The following is a 22,749-nucleotide window of genomic DNA, read 5'->3' on the forward strand; positions in this document are numbered from 1 at the left end:
CTCACTGACATTTCAGCTGAGGCCGTGTATCGCACTCAAATCAAACTGGCTGACCCAATACTTGTGTCTTGCTCACTTTCGCGCAGCGACACAAGTACATTCCAGGTCAGTCAGTGTGATTTTGCTTGAATACAGCAAACAATGTCTCTTTCATGGGCAGCAAAGCATAAACACAAGAAACAGGAAGAAGAATGCAAGCGGCAAAGGGGGGCATTAGAAATATTTTTACAAATCTGTGCTGAAAGCACCGAACCGCCAAAAACATTATCCCTGACCCTGGAAAGAGAGAATTTTCTTTAACGAAGCGTGTCAAAAAACACCTCCGATCAACAGTAAAGCAAGGAAAGCTCACTGCCTTCGCTGTATTGAAGATTGAGAAAGAAGTAAGCCATGTTCAACTGCATGTGGCTTAAGGTTGCCAACTGTCCATTAAGGCCAGTCTGAAAAAAGTCACATTTTAACACTAAAACATAAATAAATTAAAACAAATGTCCATTATTTTTAATTTTAATAAATATGGTATACTGTATTTTGTATTGCTTGCAGCTTTCCCGATCAACTCGAATGATATATACCTTGGGCAGCAGTGTGGAGTAGTGGTTAGGGCTCTGGACTCTTGACCAGAGGGTCGTGGGTTCAATCCCAGGTGGGGGACACTGCTGCTGTACCCTTGAGCAAGGTACTTTACCTAGATTGCTCCAGTAAAAACCCAACTGTATAAATGGGTAATTTTATGTAAAAATAATGTGTAAAAAATAATGTAATTGTATGTAAAAATAATGTGATATCTTGTAACAATTGTAAGTCGCCCTGGATAAGGGCGTCTGCTAAGAAATAAATAATAATACCTACACCTTATATGATGACTGTGAAAAGTATCAAAAGAAGAATGCCAATTAACAACACTGTGCTGAAATTATTCTATGTATTCTTCATCCATGTAAGTAAACAAAGCATAGCGAGTTCAGGAGAAATCGTCCAACCTGCAATACTTTTTTGTTATTGGAAATATGCTGGATAGCCTAGATGGAATTTATGCAATAACAAGTGACTGACTGACTGATTAAAACTGGCACAAAACTGCGCTCTTGTATATACCTTACGTTTCCTACACTTGCCAAGGTTGCCATTAATATGTTGACTTTGCCACCCAGTACTGCAGAATTATAACAAGTTTTTTTTGTAGATGAACCTTGTAAAAACAGACGCCAGAAATCAATTGTCTCCAGGCATTATGAATGGAATTCTGACAATCAAGACGCATGTTAAAATCAGCACCAGCTTCAAACCAACGATCCAGTCTGCACATGTGTCCATATATGACCAGATGAAGTAAATAAGACCTAAAGAAATGTAAGTACACAAAACTAGACTATTTTATGATGTATTTCTATGTATTGTTTCTATTTGTTTTTTAAATGCTGTCTCATATGTACACTTTGACAGAAGCGCCTGTTATAGCAAACAGGTGCCACCCTAGGAAGCCATGCTTTTTGAGTGTCTTGTACTTCCTCGCTCATTTCACGTGGACAGTGAAATTGAACCCACCCTTCACTGGCTTCTTTCATGTCAATAACCAATCAGCCACTTCCCCTACTGACGGACATGCTTTCAACCACTAACACGCTTTGACCCAGAACACACTGCTGAGGAAAAATGACCCAGGAAGTACAAGTGCAAAGAGAGTGGCAGAGACAACACAGACAGACGGCACAAGGAAGTCTAAGAAAGCAAAGTGCAGGGATGGCAATAAGACTCCTATTGCAGCAGTTTCACCCATGCCAGGTTTTACTACGAGCCAGATTAGCCTCAGTGTCTAGGTATCAAGCTCAGGTGTGTCTTACTAAACTCACAGTAAAACCAGGAATTGATCAATCTGCTATGCAACGCGAGTCTTATTTCTATCCATGATCGGTTTTGATGATAAGAAGATGAGCACTGGCCAGTCTAGCTCTTCACCACTCCACTCCACTCCACTCCACAGCACGTCTGGGACAGCAAATTGAAACAGGCAGCATTCCAAAAAATATTTAAAGAGTAAGGAGCTTCAATTTAGTAGATTTAACAGTTGCCTTTTTATTGTATGGGTTTAACGATTCATAATGTATTGATGAATCATGATACTTTCTTTACATGATGTAGCGTATCGTAGGTATCGTAAAAAGACCACAACAACATCACCACAGCTCATTGTTGAACCAAATGGTTCTTGAATGAAGGATAAGTGTGTTGCATTGTTGAGTAATACTTAACAAAATGGTCCGTCAGTAAATGATCATTTAATGCATCGCACAAGTAGCCCATCAGGGCCATCCCATGTATGGTGAGACATTAGGGGATTGATACCGTTCCTGTTATGCTACGCTGCAAATATCATAATTACGGTATCCAACGGTTAATGCTATGCTCATGTTCCTATGAACAACATGAAGGAAAAGGTCATTTTCATATGAACACCTGTTTATTCAACGTACAAAACAAGTGTCAGTCCTGCTCCGCTTCCTCACCCAGCCTCACACTGGAGCATTCCATCCATTCCAGTCTACCAGTCTGTCAATCATAGCTGTTTTGCCATTGCATTTTTCTACTGCAAACATGCTTCTAAACCCAGCGATGATACTTGCAGCCTTAGCAGTGTCTGAGGAAGATATTTTTGTGAACTGATTATACTGTATTATAATGGTTTTAAAGGAAACTGTCAACAACACAGAATACAAGTTTCAATGTCTCAATTAGCAGAGACAAGTGACTGCAGCGGGATAGCCTATTTATAGTATTCAAACTTTTTTAGGTAAGTGAAGAAATCTTTTTTTGTACAAGCTGTGTGTGTGTAATACTCATTAGTAACAACATTGGAAGCTTGTTTGTGCAATGTCACGTGAACGGTAGATATAAATCCAATAACATACGTCTTAGTATTGAAATGTATTTTGTACGGTGTTGCTGCACGTATTTGATTTACCCTCTGCTCTCACATAATAATCTGTAATAGCAAATGTTTGTGTTTTAAACAATATGACCAATCATTTCCTAATTCTCTTTACCATCAACTGAACACAGCACTTCATTTTTTTTGTACGTTAGAATTTGTCTAACAAGCGCCACGTTGAGAAGGATCTATCTTAATAGAATAATACACTCTGTGGTAATGTGCAGCATATATTGTGCAGCTTTAGGATGTTCTTTTAAAGTTTTAAAATTCTGATTGACTTAAAAAAAATGTTAAAATTACTATGCCTTTTTTTCTGTTTTTTTGTCATAGTAAAATATAAAATAGTTTAAAGAATTCTGTCACAGGAAGTATGATTCTCTTTTTGTTGTGAATTACAGTAACTACAGTAATTTACAGTGGTATTTATCCATTATTTATAAGCCTTAATTTTATAACTTGCATGATGTAGTGTATACCATGATATTAAGGTTACGATAATATTTTTTTTGCATATCGTGATCCGTATATCGTAACCTGCAAATTGCGATCTGTATTGTATTATTATTATTATTATTATTATTATTATTATTATTATTATTATTATTATTATTATTATTTATTTCTTAGCAGATGCCCTTATCCAGGTCGACTTACAATTGTTACAAGATATCACATTACTTTTACATACAGTTACCCATTTATACAGTTGGGTTTTTACTGGAGCAATCTAGGTAAAGTACCTTGCTCAAGGGTACAGCAGCAGTGTCCCCCACCAGGGATTGAACCCACAACCCTACACATTGTGATCCGTATCATATCGTAACCTACACATCGTGATCCGTATCATATCGTAAGCTACACATCGTGATCCGTATCATATCGTAACCTACACATCGTGATCCGTATCATATCGTAACCTGCACATCGTGATCCGTATCATATCGTAACCTGCACATCGTGATCCGTATCATATCGTAACCTGCACATCGTGATCCGTATCATATCGTAACCTACACATCGTGATCCGTATCATATCGTAACCTGCACATCGTGATCCGTATCATATCGTAACCTACACATCGTGATCCGTATCATATCGTAACCTGCACATCGTGATCCGTATCATATCGTAACCTACACATCGTGATCCGTATCATATCGTAACCTGCACATCGTGATCCGTATCATATCGTAACCTACACATCGTGATCCGTATCATATCGTAACCTGCACATCGTGATCCGTATCATATCGTAACCTGCACATCGTGATCCGTATCATATCGTAACCTGCACATCGTGATCCGTATCATATCGTAACCTGCACATCGTGATCCGTATCATATCGTAACCTGCACATCGTGATCCGTATCATATCGTAACCTGCACATCGTGATCCGTATCATATCGTAACCTGCACATCGTGATCCATATCATATCGTAACCTGCACATCGTGATCCGTATTGTAACTGGCACATCGTGATCCTGATCGTATCTTGACAGGAGTGTACCGATACACCCCTATTTAACACTCAATCAGATTGGCTCTTACTGCGTTACTCAAACACTGTGTTTTTAACACTTTTGATGAGTCTGACTGAGTTCAGGAGCAGCTCTTCAGTTCTAATTGCCTGCCGTTGACATGTGTATGTAATGTAGGCTAGATCAATCAAAGTGTCTTTATATTTGTAAGCAACAGCACTATCTAGTGCACAGCTAACATAGTGCCGGCTCTTACTTTGATAAAGACACTAAAGATGATCTAGCCCATATTACTTGTACCAATGACAGGCAGCTAGATCTGAAGAACAGCTGAAAGCACCTTCACACAGACGACTGAAAAAGTAAAGTGTTTGATTGACTGCGAGAAAGACTGCAAACACCATAAACAGGTAAGGGAACAGCACACAGAAATAACCCTAACCCTAAACAGGTAAGGAACAGCACACAGAAATAGCTCAGTTAACTCTTAGAATGACACCTGCGTTTCAAGCTCTGAGAATAGGGACCACTTCCACAACACTGGTGCAAAGGTCAATTTATCCCACGACCCTGAAGTTCATCAATTTAGCTTTTAACTTATTTTAACACTAGTGCCAGGGCATTCCTCAGTGTGCTGCTACTGTGAGCTTGGGTTTGAAGATCACAGTTTTCTTAACCAATGCATTCTTCTGTCTCCTCACTTTCTGTATCATACCCCCCTAAATACATCAGTGAGACATACCGCTCAGAACAAAGGCAGTGTTTCTTACATCCACTAGGGGCAGACTGTTGCAAGGGGGGATAGGTGAATAATAATGGTAACACTGTGATGTACTTGGAGGTTAGACAGGAATATGGTAGATCTATTGAGCAGTAGAGGCAAGGGATAGAGAGAGAGAATAATAGATGGGTTTCAGTGAGTTGCAGGATAACAATTCCATCTAGGGTTTATGTGACATCATAAACTACGAGACCATTAGGTTGACTAGTTTATAAACTGTCACAGAAACCCGAGATGGAATTATTTTCCTTCAACTCACTGAAGCCCATGTATTTTTATAATACATGGCTATTAGTATATGTAATAAAAAAAAGATAATAAACGGGTGTTAAGGTTCAAACTGCAAATGAATTTAATGAATTCAAGAAGCTGCTTGATGAGGTTCTGGGATCAATAAGCTACTAACAACCAAATGAGCAAGATGGGCCGAATGGCCTCCTCTCGTTTGTAAACTTTCTATTAAGTCTAAAGAATCTTAAATATAATTTTCTTTTTGATAATTCAGGAACAGTGAATTAAACTGGGTAGATAATGAACTGCAAAAAATTACTTATTTTTATGGAAAAGGTGTTTCAATGGGGTATGCTTTTTTTCTTCTTCCTTAGTCACTGTCAGAGTTGATGAATATTTGTCTCGCTCGCTTGTTTGGCGCTCCCATTGGTGGAGGATGATTGTAAATCTTCACAGCGACAGATTTGTTAAAAGTGCCTAAAAACATGAATTATGGGTGTTGTCGAGTGACTGAATTTTTGAAAGTCATTGACAGGAATGTCTTTAATTTCCCATTGCTCTCTAATTTCTCTGCGATACGAATGTACCAGCTTTACATCCATTTTTTTTAATTCTCATTTTGTTGCTCATTAATGAACATTTCTCTACTGTGGGTGTTGTCGAGTGATTGAAAACAAGACATTTTGTGTTTGAATTGAAAGTGGTCTTGAGGAGTTGAATTGGTCAAAGTTCAAGTATATTTTCCTCTAGAGGAATTATGACATTTTGATGTCACTACTGTGCTATTATGCCTTTTTTTCGAATGGCTCAGGATGCAAATACAGCCTTCATCCATGTATATGTGTGTGTGTGTGTGTGTGTGTATACTGTATATATATATATATATATATATATATATATATATATATATATATATATATATATATTTATGTAGCATTATAATATAATACTATTCAATAAAAGAAAGAAAAAAAATGACATTTTAGAGTCAACATTTCACAATATATCCGAGCATCTTGTTGGCCTTTTTTATAGCTTCCCCACATTGTCTAGATGAAGACATTTCTGAGTCAACATAAACTCCTAGGTCTTTCATAGATTCCTTCTTCAATTTCAGTATCTCCCATATGATATTTATAATGCACATTTTTATTGCCTGTATGCAGTATCTACACATTTCTCTATTAAATGTCATTTGCCATGTGTCTGCCCAGTTCTGAATGCTGTCTAGATCATTTTGAATGACCATTGCTGCTGCATCAGTGTTTGCCACTCCTCCTATTTTTGTGTTGTCTGCAAATTTAACAAGTTTGCTTACTATACCAGAATCTAAGTTATTCATGTAAATTAGGAATAGCAGAGGACCTAATACTGATCCCTGTGGTACACCACTGGTTACCTCGCTTCATTTTGAGGTTTCTCCTCTAATCAGTACTTTCTGTTTTCTACATGTTAACCACTCCCTAATCCATGTACATGCATTTCCTTGAATCCCTACTGCATTCAGTTTGAGAATTAATCTTTTATGCTGGACTTTGCCAAAAGCTTTCTGGAAATCTAAATAAACCATGTATTATCCATTGTCGATGTTGCATCCTCAAAGAAATCAAGCAGGTTAGTTAGACATGATCTCCCTTTCCTAAAACCATGCTGGCTGTCTCCCAGGATACTGTTACCATATAGGTAATTTTCCATTTTGGATCTTATTATAATTTCCGTTTACATATAATAGAAGTCAGGCTTATTGGTGTGTAGTTACCTGGTTCGGTTGTGTCTCCCTTTTTGTGATCTACCCCTCCTATTAATATGTCCTGGACTTGCCTGACCTCAGCACCACGTTACTGGATCCTCAGCTGATGCACTACCCTTGCACTATTGCACTACTATTATGTCATTGTAGATATAACTTGTTGTAATCCTAGCTTGTTGCATCCTATTTCATATTGTATTTTAGTAGCATTATTTGCATTTACTGTAAACTATTCTGTATTTAAATATTTATCTTGCATTGTAACCCTGTACAGTACTGCCCTGTAACACCTGTAAGTCTCCTTTGATAAAGACGTCTGCCAAATAAATAATAATAATAATAATAATAATAATAATAATAATAATAATAATAATAATAATAATAGTAATAATAGTAATAATAATAATAATAATAATAATAATAATAATATGAACAATGTTATCAGTCCAAATGCAATAACAAGATTCTACTGTGCTTTGTTCTGCCTCCCCACTGCTATTGAGGACACAGGTTGCTGTAAACTTTGTAAAAGGTCTGCAGGATGTAAAGACTGAAGAGAAATACAAAGTGAATCGAAACAAAAAGAAGAATACAACGGTTAAGATAAGTGGGATATTTCACCCCTGTACCAACAGAGTCACAGATAAGCCACTACGGGATGGAAATAAGACTCCTATTGCATAGCAGCTTAACCATTCCAGGTTTTAATGGCTGTTTGATTAGACACATTGCATAGGTAAGTAGGGCTGTCAGATAAGCCTCTGAATAGCAATCGATTAATTGGGCACACAAAATATAATTGTTCAATAAAATATCGATAATTGTACTCCATGCCCCCCCTCACCCAGAGATGTGATTATTTAAAATTCATTGCTGCTCAGTAAAAGCTTGTGCACAATAATGGAAGGCGAGGGGTAATTACCTGTAATATATCGCTGGGCGTGGCAGGAATACCGGCATTCATTTTTTTCTCAGCTGTGGGCAGCACTGATTGTATTTCATCGACTGTCCACCTGCTCTGCATCCAAGGTGGCGGTGCTGCGCTTTTTGTTTACATCGGGCGGGTACTTACAAAGCATTCTCAAAACTGATTCGCTGGTAGTCAGGATGGGACCAGCAAATCAGATAATACTTAACACTTGAGCAGGAAAAAAAGAACACGCCCACTGCTTGTCTTTGGCAGAAATACAGGGCGTTCGGTGCAGTGTCGTTGAATAATGTTATGAAATATACGTTACAAAAATGTAATTATTGAATCGATTATCCAGTATTTATCTCGATGAATGTAAGAGGAATGGAATCGATAAAAAAAAATAGATTTTTTATTTAATCGTAGCAGCCCTAATAAGCAACAAGCTCAGAGGAGTTATAAAACATAGTAAAACCAGGAATGGATTAATCTGCTATGCAATGGGAGTCTTATTTCCATCCCTGCAATACAGTTTGTGAATAACCCTGGTTGCAAAGTGCATTGGTGGGGTAATCGGCTTGTTCTGAGAAACAGTGGCCAGCCCCACGTGCATCGTTGATGTAAACCCACAGCTGCAGTCTGGCCCAGCTGAGCAGCTTGTTCCTTACCCTGGTACACACCTGTGCAGTGGGCTTGTCAGCGGTAATACAAACCTGAGGCGTCCTGTGGAGCTCGTACAGACTGAGCTCCCACGTTTTACTGGGGTTCTGAGCGCTGGCTGGGGTGGCCATGGTCAAAGTGGTGCGATCCTCCTTAATAGACAAACAAAAACAGGGGTCAGTCAATTCAAATCAGAGCCAACTGTATGACCAAAAGATTGATGACTGTGACTGATATCAACAGTGTGTACAGAATAGTGCAGTGACTGGATGTGGTATTTAAGTGGGGTGTCATAGTAATGCATGTTACAGTGATACAATATGTGGAATAACTTGTGTTCTCAAGATGCATGTAAGTGTGAAGCATATGAACAAATGTATAAGCAGACCCCCCCCCCCCCCATTGATCCCTAGAATCTAGTACCACGTTTCCATGAACCACAGAACCCGGGTACATGCTCTACAACGTCACCGCAGCAGCCTGGACAACAACAAAGACCCATCTAATCAGTTACAGTATTGATCCTTCTTATATGGCCCTTCATTTTACGGTACCTGTAAGCTTTTATGATAAGCATTTGATAGCTCTCTGTTTTAAAACTTAGCTATGGTTCACAGCATAACACAGTGGAACGATCACAGTATCATGTAGTAATTGTAGGAAATATTGCCACGTGTGAAAACTTTAACAAGAAAAATAAATAATTTTAACTGGTTAACAGACTAGCAAGCACTGGCAAAATCAGCTCAGTTTTATACAGTGCAGAACTCATTTACTTTAACGTTTTGTTTTGTTTCTGGACTTTGCGATACCTGCACGCTGGGCGTCTTCAGTAATAGTATCAGAATCCTGGAGTCACCACTGTACCTTTTGAAGGTATTCTGACGTGAAAAACAGGAAAAAAACCACAATCCAGATCAGAAAGTCGTTGTGTGATTAAACATTCTGCTTTGCTTCTAATCTCCACTCATTCCCAGCACACAATCTCCACTCATTCCCAGCACACACAATCACTGTTTGCAAGCAACGTCAATGAATTCACCTGGCAAATTCAGTGTAAAACTATGCACTAAAGTCTCAAATTGAAACTTGCCTACTGTCAAACAGGCAGATATATCAGACTGATATGACAGATAGACTGATTCAGTACGTTTACGGAGCACAAGTATTCAGACTATGAAGTATTTGGAATACTTGAATATGCCGAATGCTCTGTACACATGCAGGTGGAATTCTCTTATTCCTTTCATATTCTGTGTTTCCATGGTAAACGGAATATTCCTTGTATGCCATTAACGCATGCGCACCTTGCTTCCCACTGCAAACCAAGAGTGCTGACTGGAGTGGAATAGCTTGTTGTTTGTTGTAAAGAGCAGGAGGTGTGGACCTATATTTCTGTTTTTGTTTTTTCAGATATGGAATCTGATATTTTGAGATTGTGTAGATGCTTGTGGGTCTTAATTCAGTGCAATGTGTTCACGTAGACATGCACGCTTATGTCTTTATTAATACAACAAGGACACAGATTGAAGACGAGTTGCCCGTTTAGCCAAGCACATCAACATCAGAGACTACAGTAAACAAACATACAGTAGAATAACCATAGTAAATAAATAAATAAATAAATAAATAAATAAATAAATAAATAAAGCAAATACTCTGTGTGTGTATATATATATCTCAAAAGAAACTTATCACTATTAGAAGACATTTATTTCCAAAAAAAATAAGGTATATAAATGATGGACATTGACTAAATGTTTTTGGTTTCTTTTTAATCACTCGATCATTCATCCTTGACCATGACACGCTTGAGTGACTATGACTGAAGCATATGCACTTAATCACCTAATTAGTGAGACAGTTGACTGGACACTGGATATGGAGTGATTTCAGCTGTTGAATTGCAAGCTTGAATAAAAGCAATAAAGAAAATCACAGAAAAACACCAGTATGCCACGTCTGTCAAGAGAGCAGTGCCTTTGTGTAATCAGCATGTTGGAGGCTGGACTAGGGCAGCGTGCTGTGGCTTGCCGTCTTGGGTGCTCACAGCCTGCAATTTCAAACCTGGCGAGACGGTATAACCAGACACACTCTGTCAATGACAGGCCACGAACTGGGAGACCAAGAGTCACAACACCTGACCAAGATCGACAGATCATTCTGCAGCATCTTCGTGATGTCAACTGTTAATCAGCACAATAAAAAGTCAATGCACCTGCTCTGAAACACAGTTTGTCATTTTTCGATCACATCTAGTGAATTTTATCCAAATATAAGATGAGTTTCTTTTGATGCTCAAATATAAGTGATATGTTTCTTTTGATGCTCAAAATAATTGTCACCACATGCATAGTTGCTTTTTCGAAGAGCTTTTGATTGAATTTCTGTTAGAGAGCTGTAATTGTATATAAATAAAGGTTTGCTGTTTTGAAATGTAGTTGTATATTTGTTTTCTGTATTCTTTTGTACTCAAATTGTAAGAGCATTCTATAGTGTACCTATACAGCTCCCCGATACCTACTGGTGAGTGGCACTTTAGAAATTGTGAAAAATAAATAAATGAATAAATAGATAATATGTCTGTGATGGCTAATATATTATAATGTGATGAATTATTCTCCTTCAGCCTCGTCAGTCAGCTGGTCAGGGTAACCCGATGTCCGCACCTCGCCGGTGTGACAGTGCACCCTGTGAGATACTGCACCCCTTACATAATAAACACATGTTTCCTTTTTGTTTTGTAATTTTGCTACTTACTAGTTATATACAGCGCTACACTTAATAAAACATTGAATACAACCTCTAGTTTTTGACACACTAATCGTCAATTTTGTAATACGAGTAAAAAGTTGTGTGAATAAACACACCTACAGCAAAAGCACAGCTGTGGGAAAAGCTTGCAAAGAGGAACATGTACACTATGTGCTTGTTTCTTCTAGTTTAAATGTTAACTCAAGGTTTGTTCCATCGTCTCCCCTTACATGGCAGGACGTGCTCATGTTAAAGCACAGTGCAGTGCTGATCAGTTCTGATCCAAAAACACTTTTGCACATCTCTGTTTCTTGCCATCAAGCAGTTTTACGACTTTAAAATCTTTAATAAAAGTGATGTCTGCTCATCAGACCAAAAGTAGCTGTGTTTTCTCGCACGTGGCGTCATGTTTACTGCTGTATTTGTTATTGTTCGTGTCTGTTGTGGGTTACGCTTCATATTCTGAATATGCTGTTTGCATGGCTTTATATTCCACGAGTATTCCGCATACTAGTGGAATATGCCACCTCCAATACTCTGAATATACAGAGGTGGAATGTTCCTCTTCATATTCTGAATATACAGAGGTGGAATGTTCCTCTTCATATTCCGAATATACAGAGGTGGAATGTTCCTCTTCATATTCTGAATATACAGAGGTGGAATGTTCCTCTTCATATTCTGAATATACAGAGGTGGAATGTTCCTCTTCATATTCTGAATATACAGAGGTGGAATGTTCCTCTTCATATTCCGAATATACAGAGGTGGAATGTTCCTCTTCATATTCCGAATATACAGAGGTGGAATGTTCCTCTTCATATTCCGAATATACAGAGGTGGAATGTTCCTCTTCATATTCCGAATATACAGAGGTGGAATGTTCCTCTTCATATTCCGAATATACAGAGGTGGAATGTTCCTCTTCATATTCCGAATATACAGAGGTGGAATGTTCCTCTTCATATTCCGAATATACAGAGGTGGAATGTTCCTCTTCATATTCCGAATATACAGAGGTGGAATGTTCCTCTTCATATTCCGAATATACAGAGGTGGAATGTTCCTCTTCATATTCCGAATATACAGAGGTGGAATGTTCCTCTTCATATTCCGAATATACAGAGGTGGAATGTTCCTCTTCATATTCCGAATATACAGAGGTGGAATGTTCCTCTTCATATTCCGAATATACAGAGGTGGAATGTTCCTCTTCATATTCCGAATATACAGAGGTGGAATGTTCCTCTTCATATTCCGAATATACAGAGGTGGAATGTTCCTCTTCATATTCTGAATATACAGAGGTGGAATGTTCCTCTTCATATTCTGAATATACAGAGGTGGAATGTTCCTCTTCATATTCTGAATATACAGAGGTGGAATGTTCCTCTTCATATTCCGAATATACAGAGGTGGAATGTTCCTCTTCATATTCTGAATATACAGAGGTGGAATGTTCCTCTTCATATTCTGAATATACAGAGGTGGAATGTTCCTCTTCATATTCTGAATATACAGAGGTGGAATGTTCCTCTTCATATTCCGAATATACAGAGGTGGAATGTTCCTCTTCATATTCTGAATATACAGAGGTGGAATGTTCCTCTTCATATTCCGAATATACAGAGGTGGAATGTTCCTCTTCATATTCCGAATATACAGAGGTGGAATGTTCCTCTTCATATTCCGAATATACAGAGGTGGAATGTTCCTCTTCATATTCCGAATATACAGAGGTGGAATGTTCCTCTTCATATTCCGAATATACAGAGGTGGAATGTTCCTCTTCATATTCCGAATATACAGAGGTGGAATGTTCCTCTTCATATTCCGAATATACAGAGGTGGAATGTTCCTCTTCATATTCCGAATATACAGAGGTGGAATGTTCCTCTTCATATTCCGAATATACAGAGGTGGAATGTTCCTCTTCATATTCCGAATATACAGAGGTGGAATGTTCCTCTTCATATTCCGAATATACAGAGGTGGAATGTTCCTCTTCATATTCCGAATATACAGAGGTGGAATGTTCCTCTTCATATTCTGAATATACAGAGGTGGAATGTTCCTCTTCATATTCCGAATATACAGAGGTGGAATGTTCCTCTTCATATTCCGAATATACAGAGGTGGAATGTTCCTCTTCATATTCCGAATATACAGAGGTGGAATGTTCCTCTTCATATTCTGAATATACAGAGGTGGAATGTTCCTCTTCATATTCTGAATATACAGAGGTGGAATGTTCCTCTTCATATTCTGAATATACAGAGGTGGAATGTTCCTCTTCATATTCTGAATATACAGAGGTGGAATGTTCCTCTTCATATTCTGAATATACAGAGGTGGAATGTTCCTCTTCATATTCCGAATATACAGAGGTGGAATGTTCCTCTTCATATTCCGAATATACAGAGGTGGAATGTTCCTCTTCATATTCCGAATATACAGAGGTGGAATATTCCTCTTCATATTCCGAATATACAGAGGTGGAATGTTCCTCTTCATATTCTGAATATACAGAGGTGGAATGTTCCTCTTCATATTCCGAATATACAGAGGTGGAATGTTCCTCTTCATATTCCGAATATACAGAGGTGGAATGTTCCTCTTCATATTCCGAATATACAGAGGTGGAATGTTCCTCTTCATATTCCGAATATACAGAGGTGGAATGTTCCTCTTCATATTCCGAATATACAGAGGTGGAATGTTCCTCTTCATATTCCGAATATACAGAGGTGGAATGTTCCTCTTCATATTCTGAATATACAGAGGTGGAATGTTCCTCTTCATATTCTGAATATACAGAGGTGGAATGTTCCTCTTCATATTCCGAATATACAGAGGTGGAATATTCCTCTTCATATTCCGAATATACAGAGGTGGAATGTTCCTCTTCATATTCCGAATATACAGAGGTGGAATGTTCCTCTTCATATTCCGAATATACAGAGGTGGAATGTTCCTCTTCATATTCCGAATATACAGAGGTGGAATGTTCCTCTTCATATTCTGAATATACAGAGGTGGAATGTTCCTCTTCATATTCTGAATATACAGAGGTGGAATGTTCCTCTTCATATTCCGAATATACAGAGGTGGAATGTTCCTCTTCATATTCCGAATATACAGAGGTGGAATGTTCCTCTTCATATTCCGAATATACAGAGGTGGAATGTTCCTCTTCATATTCCGAATATACAGAGGTGGAATGTTCCTCTTCATATTCCGAAGATGCTGTTTACATGACGGAATATATATTCAGATTATTCAGTATTCTGAATACTAGTGGAATATTACTGGCCATGTAAACGCACTGAATGAATAAAAAAATGACGCAATAACTTAATACCACTTGATTTACCAAAATGAAAATAATTTATCATGGATGCGAGAAAAACACATTAACAGATTCAACCTCGAAATCTGTCTGTGAACTTCCTGTTTGTATTCCATTATGAACCTACACAAAGGGGAAATACATAAATACAATGTTTTTGTGTAAAAGAGAAAAGAGAAGTACATGATCTGAAATCAAGTGAACTGAAGCACAATCTCATAAATGCATCACTGTATTACAGCCTTAATAAAAGTGCAAATGCCTTAATAAAAGTGCAAATGCTATGAAAGTGAAACATAACGTTAATGTTTTGCAAAACAAATAATAAAAATAATACTACATTTACTATTTAAGAACACAGTGTGTATATATATACAGTTCTGACAATGTCTAAATCAGATTGGCAGATTTTACCTGAACTGAAGTCAAAGTAGATGCTATAGTCAGAGGTGAAAGTAACTTGAATTTCTTACCGGTGTGCTATCATTTCCAGGTACATGTTAAAAAGTGGTACTCAGTGCACTGCGCTTGTTCGCGCTGCCTAAACAACTTCCGCTAGAAAGCAGGGAAGCGCCCATTCAAATCTGGTATGTTATGCTGCTTTCAGTCTTTATCTTTAATTGAATGTATTATATTTTACCTTGTCTTTTACCTTGTTTTTAATGTAATTTATCATTATTCCACCATTAAGAAAATAGCATGTGAATATTTATCATATGCAATACATTGGGTCGTGTACATTTTTTTTACTTGTGAAACTTTGCAGTGGATGTCTTATAAATGTTTTTTTTTTTCTTTTCAGAGAAATTAAATGGTTTGTTTCCAGTTTAAGTTTGCAAAACATAATGTATAATTAATGGTAAATGTACCACTTTTTGGCAATAGGAAAACACCCATCAGATCGCAATTGATTGCACCTGTACCAAAAACTGACAGCACACCACTTTCTGACACACGAGTCAAGTTGTGGTATGCGTACCACATTCTGATGATGTACCACTTTCTAACACTACACCGGCTCTATAGTCCAGCTTCTATCAAAGTGAAAAACCACGTCCACAAACTTGAACTTAAAGCGTATCTATAAACTTCAGGTGCATTCAAACAGTATTCCAATTCCAAAAGAAAAGAGTGACAGACAAGTTGAGAAAGGCATGTGAACAGAATAATCTTTTTTTTGTAATTTTATTTTTTATTATTTGTGCATTTTCCCTAAGGGATATCAGACAATGTCCGTTAAGTAAACTGTTCCCCCACTACTACCACTGATTTGAGTTTGTTTCCTCAGGATGCCCATGGTCAAGTCATCCAGTTAGAATTAGGGTTATAATTAGGATTTCACTGACATTTTGCGGATCTGTTTAAACATTAAATACACCTAATATTTCAGAGCACTATAAAAGCCTAAAAATAGTGCCTAATTACTGCTTCCTTACTAAAACAGAGTGCTGGCATTTGTTAAAAGGCAAGCAGGCAACATTTCCCAACAGCTGCTGCCGACATTCTCTGTCTGGTGTGGATTTGCCCATACACTGAGACTGCACGTCTGCATCCACTGAAGTGTAAGACAAAGCTTTGCCAAGTTATACAGATGTGGAAATCAACCAAAGGTTACCCAAAGGTATCTGGCATTCTTTAATGAAGTCCATATATGCAGCACATTCGTACATCCAGGAATTTATTTTATCAGTACCGAGTCAAAACAAAGAAAACGTGCCTATTCGGGTCTAATATTCTAACTGCGTTTAAAAAGTAAGCAGCAGGTTGTTTGAACGAGGTAGCTGTGCTTGATTGCACCTGTAGTGCTGATTTAACTTGAGTACAACCAACAAAGGAATACTTCGTCTGCGCTGACTTTCCAGCTTGTTTTCTGAAAGCTGTTTGTTTTACGTTCTGTTCAGCAGCCTCTGTAGCAGCCTTTTGTTTAATGTGTGATTCTGAAGTTATAGGAATCAATCAAATTTTCTTTGAGTCACATTACAAGATGTGCAAAACAATTCCCTCCATCTGCAGGTACAGTTTCTTTGGGGAATGTCTCGACACGATCCTCAGCCGAAATACACTGTGCTTGTTTTGCTTTGTCGTCCATTTTTGGTATTTTACCTCCAATGCTGAAAATTAGATTTTAGCACGCCTGTGTCCCACCTGCTACAATACAGTACAGCAGGTCACAGAAAAGCCAGTACAGACGCACTGATAGGCTGATTAAAACATCGTTGTCATCTGAACAGTAAACAAGAAAGTTAACCGCTTTGGAGTATTTTTTTTTAATTATATTTCTCTAAGTTTTTGTTTTTCCTAAGTGCAATGCACACAGGAAGGAGAAGGAATAAAAAAGCCTATCTACAGAAGAGAGAGACGTCGTTTGCGCTGTGCAGTAGTTCATGAGGTTTCTTTCCTCCCCTCACCAGCTGAAAGTGTCCTGATTTTTCACGCTTGCTATCTGGTCACCCTACTCGGACTCGAGACTCGAAGTCAAGGACTCGTGACTTGGACTTGAATGACAGTGACTTGGGCTCTGATGACTTGGACTAAACACTTGAATCTCGAACTCGAGGTATATATATATATATATATATATATATATATATATATATATATATATATATATATATATATATACTGTATATAATAATCAGACTTGTAGTCGAGTCCTCAAACCTTGATTATATATATATATATATATATATATAGAGAGAGAGAGAGAGAGAGAGAGAGATAGATAGATATATAGATATAATGATTACGTATTGATATAGAAAAATGTCTGTATATGTACTGCGTGAAACAAATTCGAAACAATATCTAGATGGATTTATCTTTTAAATCGTTGACAATTTGACAGTAATACCGCCTGCATCGAATTCACGGCTAGACATTTACTGCAAGGATTTCTGGGGAGAATCGGTAGTATTTCCTGCCAACTCACGTGATAACTCGGGGAACTCGAAAAAGCACGGAAGAATTCAGGCCAACTGAAGCGCACTCCAGTCGACTGTCCATGGAAACGAGGTATATTATTCTCAAGAACCCTTGCTTAAATAATGTTAAACAATTGGATATAGAAAACATTTTTTTAGTAATAACAGTAAGAACCACTAATAACAATAAATAAATAAAGTAATATTAAAGGGAACACAATACAATGTAAAGCTGTGTTTTTCTTCAGCACTGATGTAAGACTGGGTGCCAAGCCGCTACAGCTAAATCCGTGGTCAATGTAAACAAACTGGAGTGGCAACAAGGACCGCGCACGGGGGCATGAACTGCACGGATCCAACGCGCACTAACAACACAACCGAGATACTTTACAGGAGTCTGTGTGGCGACTGGAGTTCAGTCTCTGCTGCCCAGGCTGAATAAAAACAATTTTTTTGACGTTTTCTTCTTTTTTTTTTTTTTTTTTTTAAGAGTTTCGTTAATGTGGTTAATTTTAAAATGCCGTTAATAATAATAATATTATTATTATTATTATTATTATTATTATTAAGACATTGGAAACACCAGTTCAACGATATAATATTTTATCGTCCCCAAATCAGCTAAACTTCAAAATCCATTGATCATACAGGTGGGGTTTTACTATCGAGTTTGTGACGCAACGCAGTATTTTATTGTACATAAATAATGAGTAGAAGAATGAGAGTTTTCGCGGAGGATACACTTTGGAGAGAGGTGCTAGCTGCGACTACACGACACCTCGATCATATCAACGAGCATGTGTGCAGAGTCATACAGTAAGGCATGCATCAGGGGCCGGGAAGCTCCAGCGCTACAATATTATCAAAAACAGGACTTTATAAGAACTGTATATTTGTATACCGGCAAAAGCTAATTCACAAGGTAAACAGACTTCTGCTCAACTTTATACGACAACGGAAAACGTAGTCAATACTTACAGTTGTAGATATGATTATATGAATATTAATATTTAATATCCGATTTCTGTCAACGTGTTTGAAACCACAGTCCTTGGTGTATTTTAATCCCACTGTCCGTTTAATCGCTGCTTCGCTTTTCCGTATTTGGCTGGAAATCCGTTTGCTTGTGATCGGTTATTTTTTTGTTAGTTTGTTTTTTTATTGTTGTAATATTTTTAGTAGTACAAGATAAACAAACTAATACTGCCTTTCTCGGGCGGCCATTATCCAGCAGGATATGCCCTTACGTCACTTCCTGTACATAGAAGCCGAGAGGAACAATGCTGCTCCAGACTAGGCGTGATGGCACCACCTGACGGGCAGTCTGAGGATAGCACATTGCTGCCGGTATTGACGCTGTGGGAAAACTATTGAACGCAGGGCTATGAAACCTTTCAAGCGGAGGCACCAGAAAGCATTATACACACATAGGGGGCGCTCTAGGCTACTTTAGTATAGTGCAGCTAAATAAAACTTTTAAAAAGTGAAGACCAGAAATTTGGAGTGGTTCATCAAAACCACTCCAAGGGCAGCAGTGTGGAGTAGTGGTTAGGGCTCTGGACTCTTGACCAGAGGGTTGTGGGTTCAATCCCCAGTGGGGGATACTGCTGTTGTACCCTTGAGCAAGGTACTTTACCTAGATTGCTCCAGTAAAAACCCAACTGTATAAATGGGTAATTGTATGTAAAAATAATGTGATATCTGTATAATGTGAAATAATGTATAATGTGATATCTTGTAACAATTGTAAGTCGCCCTGGATAAGGGCGTCTGCTAAGAAATAAATAAATAATAATAATAATAATCAAAACAAGCTGATTTTCACAGAGTCAAGGTCAGAGTGGACAGTAAGCCCACTCGTGGGTGGCCACTCAGACTTCTCAATTGTGGCGTCGATGTAATTTGTATCATACAGCACCCTGTACTATATTTTGTATAGTATATGATATTCTATATGCTGTTTGTATACAGTAGAAGTACATGCATAATATGGCCAGGAGGTTTCACTGTGCAGATAATTAAATCAACTGCCGTTGATGATAGCTTCCTTGAGCCATGGAGACAATCCTCTTACAGCATGGCCTTATCAAACCATTGCATTGAATTACAGCATGGCCTTATCAAACCATTGCATTGAATTACAGCATGGCCTTATCAAACCATTGCATTGAATTATAGCATGGCCTTATCAAACCATTGCATTGAATTACAGCATGGCCTTATCAAACCATTGCATTGAATTACAGCATGGCCTTATCAAACCATTGCATTGAATTTTGCATCATAGTCTTATTATATATGAATGGATATGAAATGTAGTAAAAAAAAATGTATTTCAATGAATTTGTATTCATTAATGATATTGTTACTATTGTGGCTGTTGTGCAATGAGTTCTGAGCTATATATATCACAAACATTATTATTATTATTATTATTATTATTATTAATAATAATAATAATAATAATAATAATAATAATAATAATAATAATAATAATAATAAAAACCTGCCCACCAAGCCTAATTCCATTAAAACTAGACCCCCCCCCAGTAAAAAAGAGGAAATAAAGACTTTAAGACCAATAGACTTTAAATTATAATTCCAGTCTAATATCAGTAGACTGTACTAGAATTGCATTGTAACTGCAGTTTGAGATCACTAGACTAGACTATTAGAATTACATTGTAACTGCAGTTTGAGATCACTAGACTAGACTGTACTAGAATTACATTGTCACTGCAGTTTGAGATCACTAGACTAGACTGTACTAGAATTACATTGTCACTGCAGTTTGAGATCACTAGACTAGACTGTACTAGAATTACATTGTCACTGCAGTTTGAGATCACTAGACTAGACTATTAGAATTACATTGTCACTGCAGTTTGAGATCACTAGACTAGACTGTACTAGAATTACATTGTCACTGCAGTTTTAGATCACTATATGGACGGGGGGGGAGGATTAAAATTCTGTTGCCACATTTTAAGAATCCAGCACCCCCCGTCCCCCATCCCCAAAAAACAAGGTTCATAGATCAAACACCAAAATAACAAAGTTCGTTTTGTGAAATTACGATATGGAGCGTGAATTCGATTTGTCAATCTGCGAGACAGGCAGTGAAAGTTCATTTTCCCAGACCTCCCCCTATATCCAGCTCCCCTCCCTCCCTAAACGTTATTGTCCTGCAGTAGAAAGGGCTGGCGAGTTCAGCAGTGTCTCCCCAGCAGGGAGGGTATTGATCAGCCTTGATTGATTACCGGCTCAGAATAAACGCTGCTCTGCGCGCTCTCAATGCTGTGAGCCGGAGGCGGCAGATGGCTCTATTCAAGGCATTTCTGGTAATGGGCCGGGGGAGAGCAGGAGAGAAGGGGTCAGTAGCTGACCAGGGCAATAAGACCCCATCATTCTAAGAGCTCCAGATTCCATTTGGAAATGTGAGACACCTGCATACCAGTACATGTCATACAGAATATAGTTGTTGTCCCTTAAAAGTTTGTATTTATTAACTGTACACTTTTTAAAACAAGTTAAAACCACAGAGACAGACATACAGGGTCTCCCTAATATAGTTATTATTATTATTATTATTTATTTCTTAGCAGACGCCCTTATCCAGGGCGACTTACAATCGCAAGCAAATACAAATACATTCAAGTGTTACAATATAAGTTAGTGTGTATTAGTTTCCTTCATTCTTATTTGGTTTAGTTGTATTAAAGCTGCAGACTGTGTCCCACCGTCCTGTTCAGCACAGCACTTCTATATCATTCCTTCATGGGGTCTGTGTTAGTTTGCTGCATTCTGAAAGGAGTTTAGTTTCATTAAAGCTGCAGACAGACAGAGTGCCCCACAACCACCCTGTTCAGTTTGACACAACAATATCATTCCTTCTTATTGGTGTCTGTGTTAGTTTACTACATCCTTCTACAGCTTAGTTTCATTGAAGCTGCAGGCAGACAGATAGTCAGACTGACAGACAGACAGACAGACAGACAGACAGACAGACAGACAGACAGTGCCCCACAATCCTGTTCAATCTGACACTCCCATATAATTCCCTCAGTGTCAGTAAATAGTGCAATTTGCTGTAAAATGGAGTAAATTGTTGCACAGTGTAATTATACTGCAGGACTTTCCACACGATGGTTACTGTCATTACTGTGGTTATATAGTCAACGCAGTAGTCAACAGTAAATAATAAATGCATATTTTGAAATAATAAGGTTGCATTAAAATACAGAGACCATAGTAAATACTGTTTGAACAAAATACTTCAGTATGTCTTGTGCTTTAAGTATGTAACATATAAAATGTTCCCACAGTGAAAGCACAGCACAGTGTAATAAAGCACAGTGTAATAAAGCACAGTGTAATAAAACACAGCACAGTGTAATAAAGCACAGTGAAAGCACAGCACAGTGTAATAAAGCTCAGTGAAAACACAGCACAGTGAAAGGACAGCACAGTGTAATAAAACACAGTGAAAGCACAGCACAGTGTAATAAAGCACAGTGAAAGCACAGCACAGTGTAATAAAGCACAGTGAAAACACAGCACAGTGTAATAAAGCTCAGTGAAAGCACAGCACAGTGTAATAAAGCACAGTGTAATAAAGCACAGTGAAAGCACAGCACAGTGTAATAAAGCACAGTATAATAAAGCACAGTGAAAGCACAGCACAGTGTAATAAAGCACAGTGTAATAAAGCACAGTGAAAACACAGCACAGTGAAAGCACAGCACAGTGTAATAAAGCTCAGTGTAATAAAGCTCAGTGAAAGCACAGCACAGTGTAATAAAGCACAGTGAAAGCACAGCACAGTGTAATAAAGCATGGTGTAATAAAGCACAGTGAAAACACAGCACAGTGTAATAAAGCACAGTGAAAGCGCAGCACAGTGAAAGGACAGCACAGTGTAATAAAACACAGTGAAAGGACAGCACAGTGTAATAAAGCACAGTGAAAGCACAGCACAG

General features: G+C 37.9%; 1 protein-coding gene across 5 annotated transcripts in view; it reads right to left on the reverse strand.

Annotated features, from left to right (window-relative positions):
- LOC117434026 (E3 ubiquitin-protein ligase RING2-A-like) overlaps window positions 1-19,038 on the reverse strand; it is a 30,694-nt gene extending 11,656 nt beyond the window's left edge. Inside the window, exons 1-3 of one of the 5 annotated variants that reach the window (XM_059008784.1) lie at window positions 18,749-19,038; window positions 9,559-9,627; window positions 8,755-8,898 (exon numbers count right to left, since the gene is read on the reverse strand). In XM_059008784.1, coding sequence (XP_058864767.1) covers window positions 8,755-8,877 — 123 coding nt within the window. In that variant the 5' untranslated portion in view covers window positions 8,878-8,898; window positions 9,559-9,627; window positions 18,749-19,038. The remainder of the gene's footprint in view (window positions 1-8,754; window positions 8,899-9,558; window positions 9,628-18,748) is intronic. The other 4 variants (XM_059008787.1, XM_059008783.1, XM_059008785.1 and 1 more) reach the window with 4 other exon arrangements.
- Between the last annotated feature and the right edge of the window lie 3,711 nt (window positions 19,039-22,749).

This window comes from Acipenser ruthenus, chromosome 38, assembly GCF_902713425.1.
Source record: "Acipenser ruthenus chromosome 38, fAciRut3.2 maternal haplotype, whole genome shotgun sequence".
Lineage (NCBI taxonomy): Eukaryota > Metazoa > Chordata > Actinopteri > Acipenseriformes > Acipenseridae > Acipenser > Acipenser ruthenus.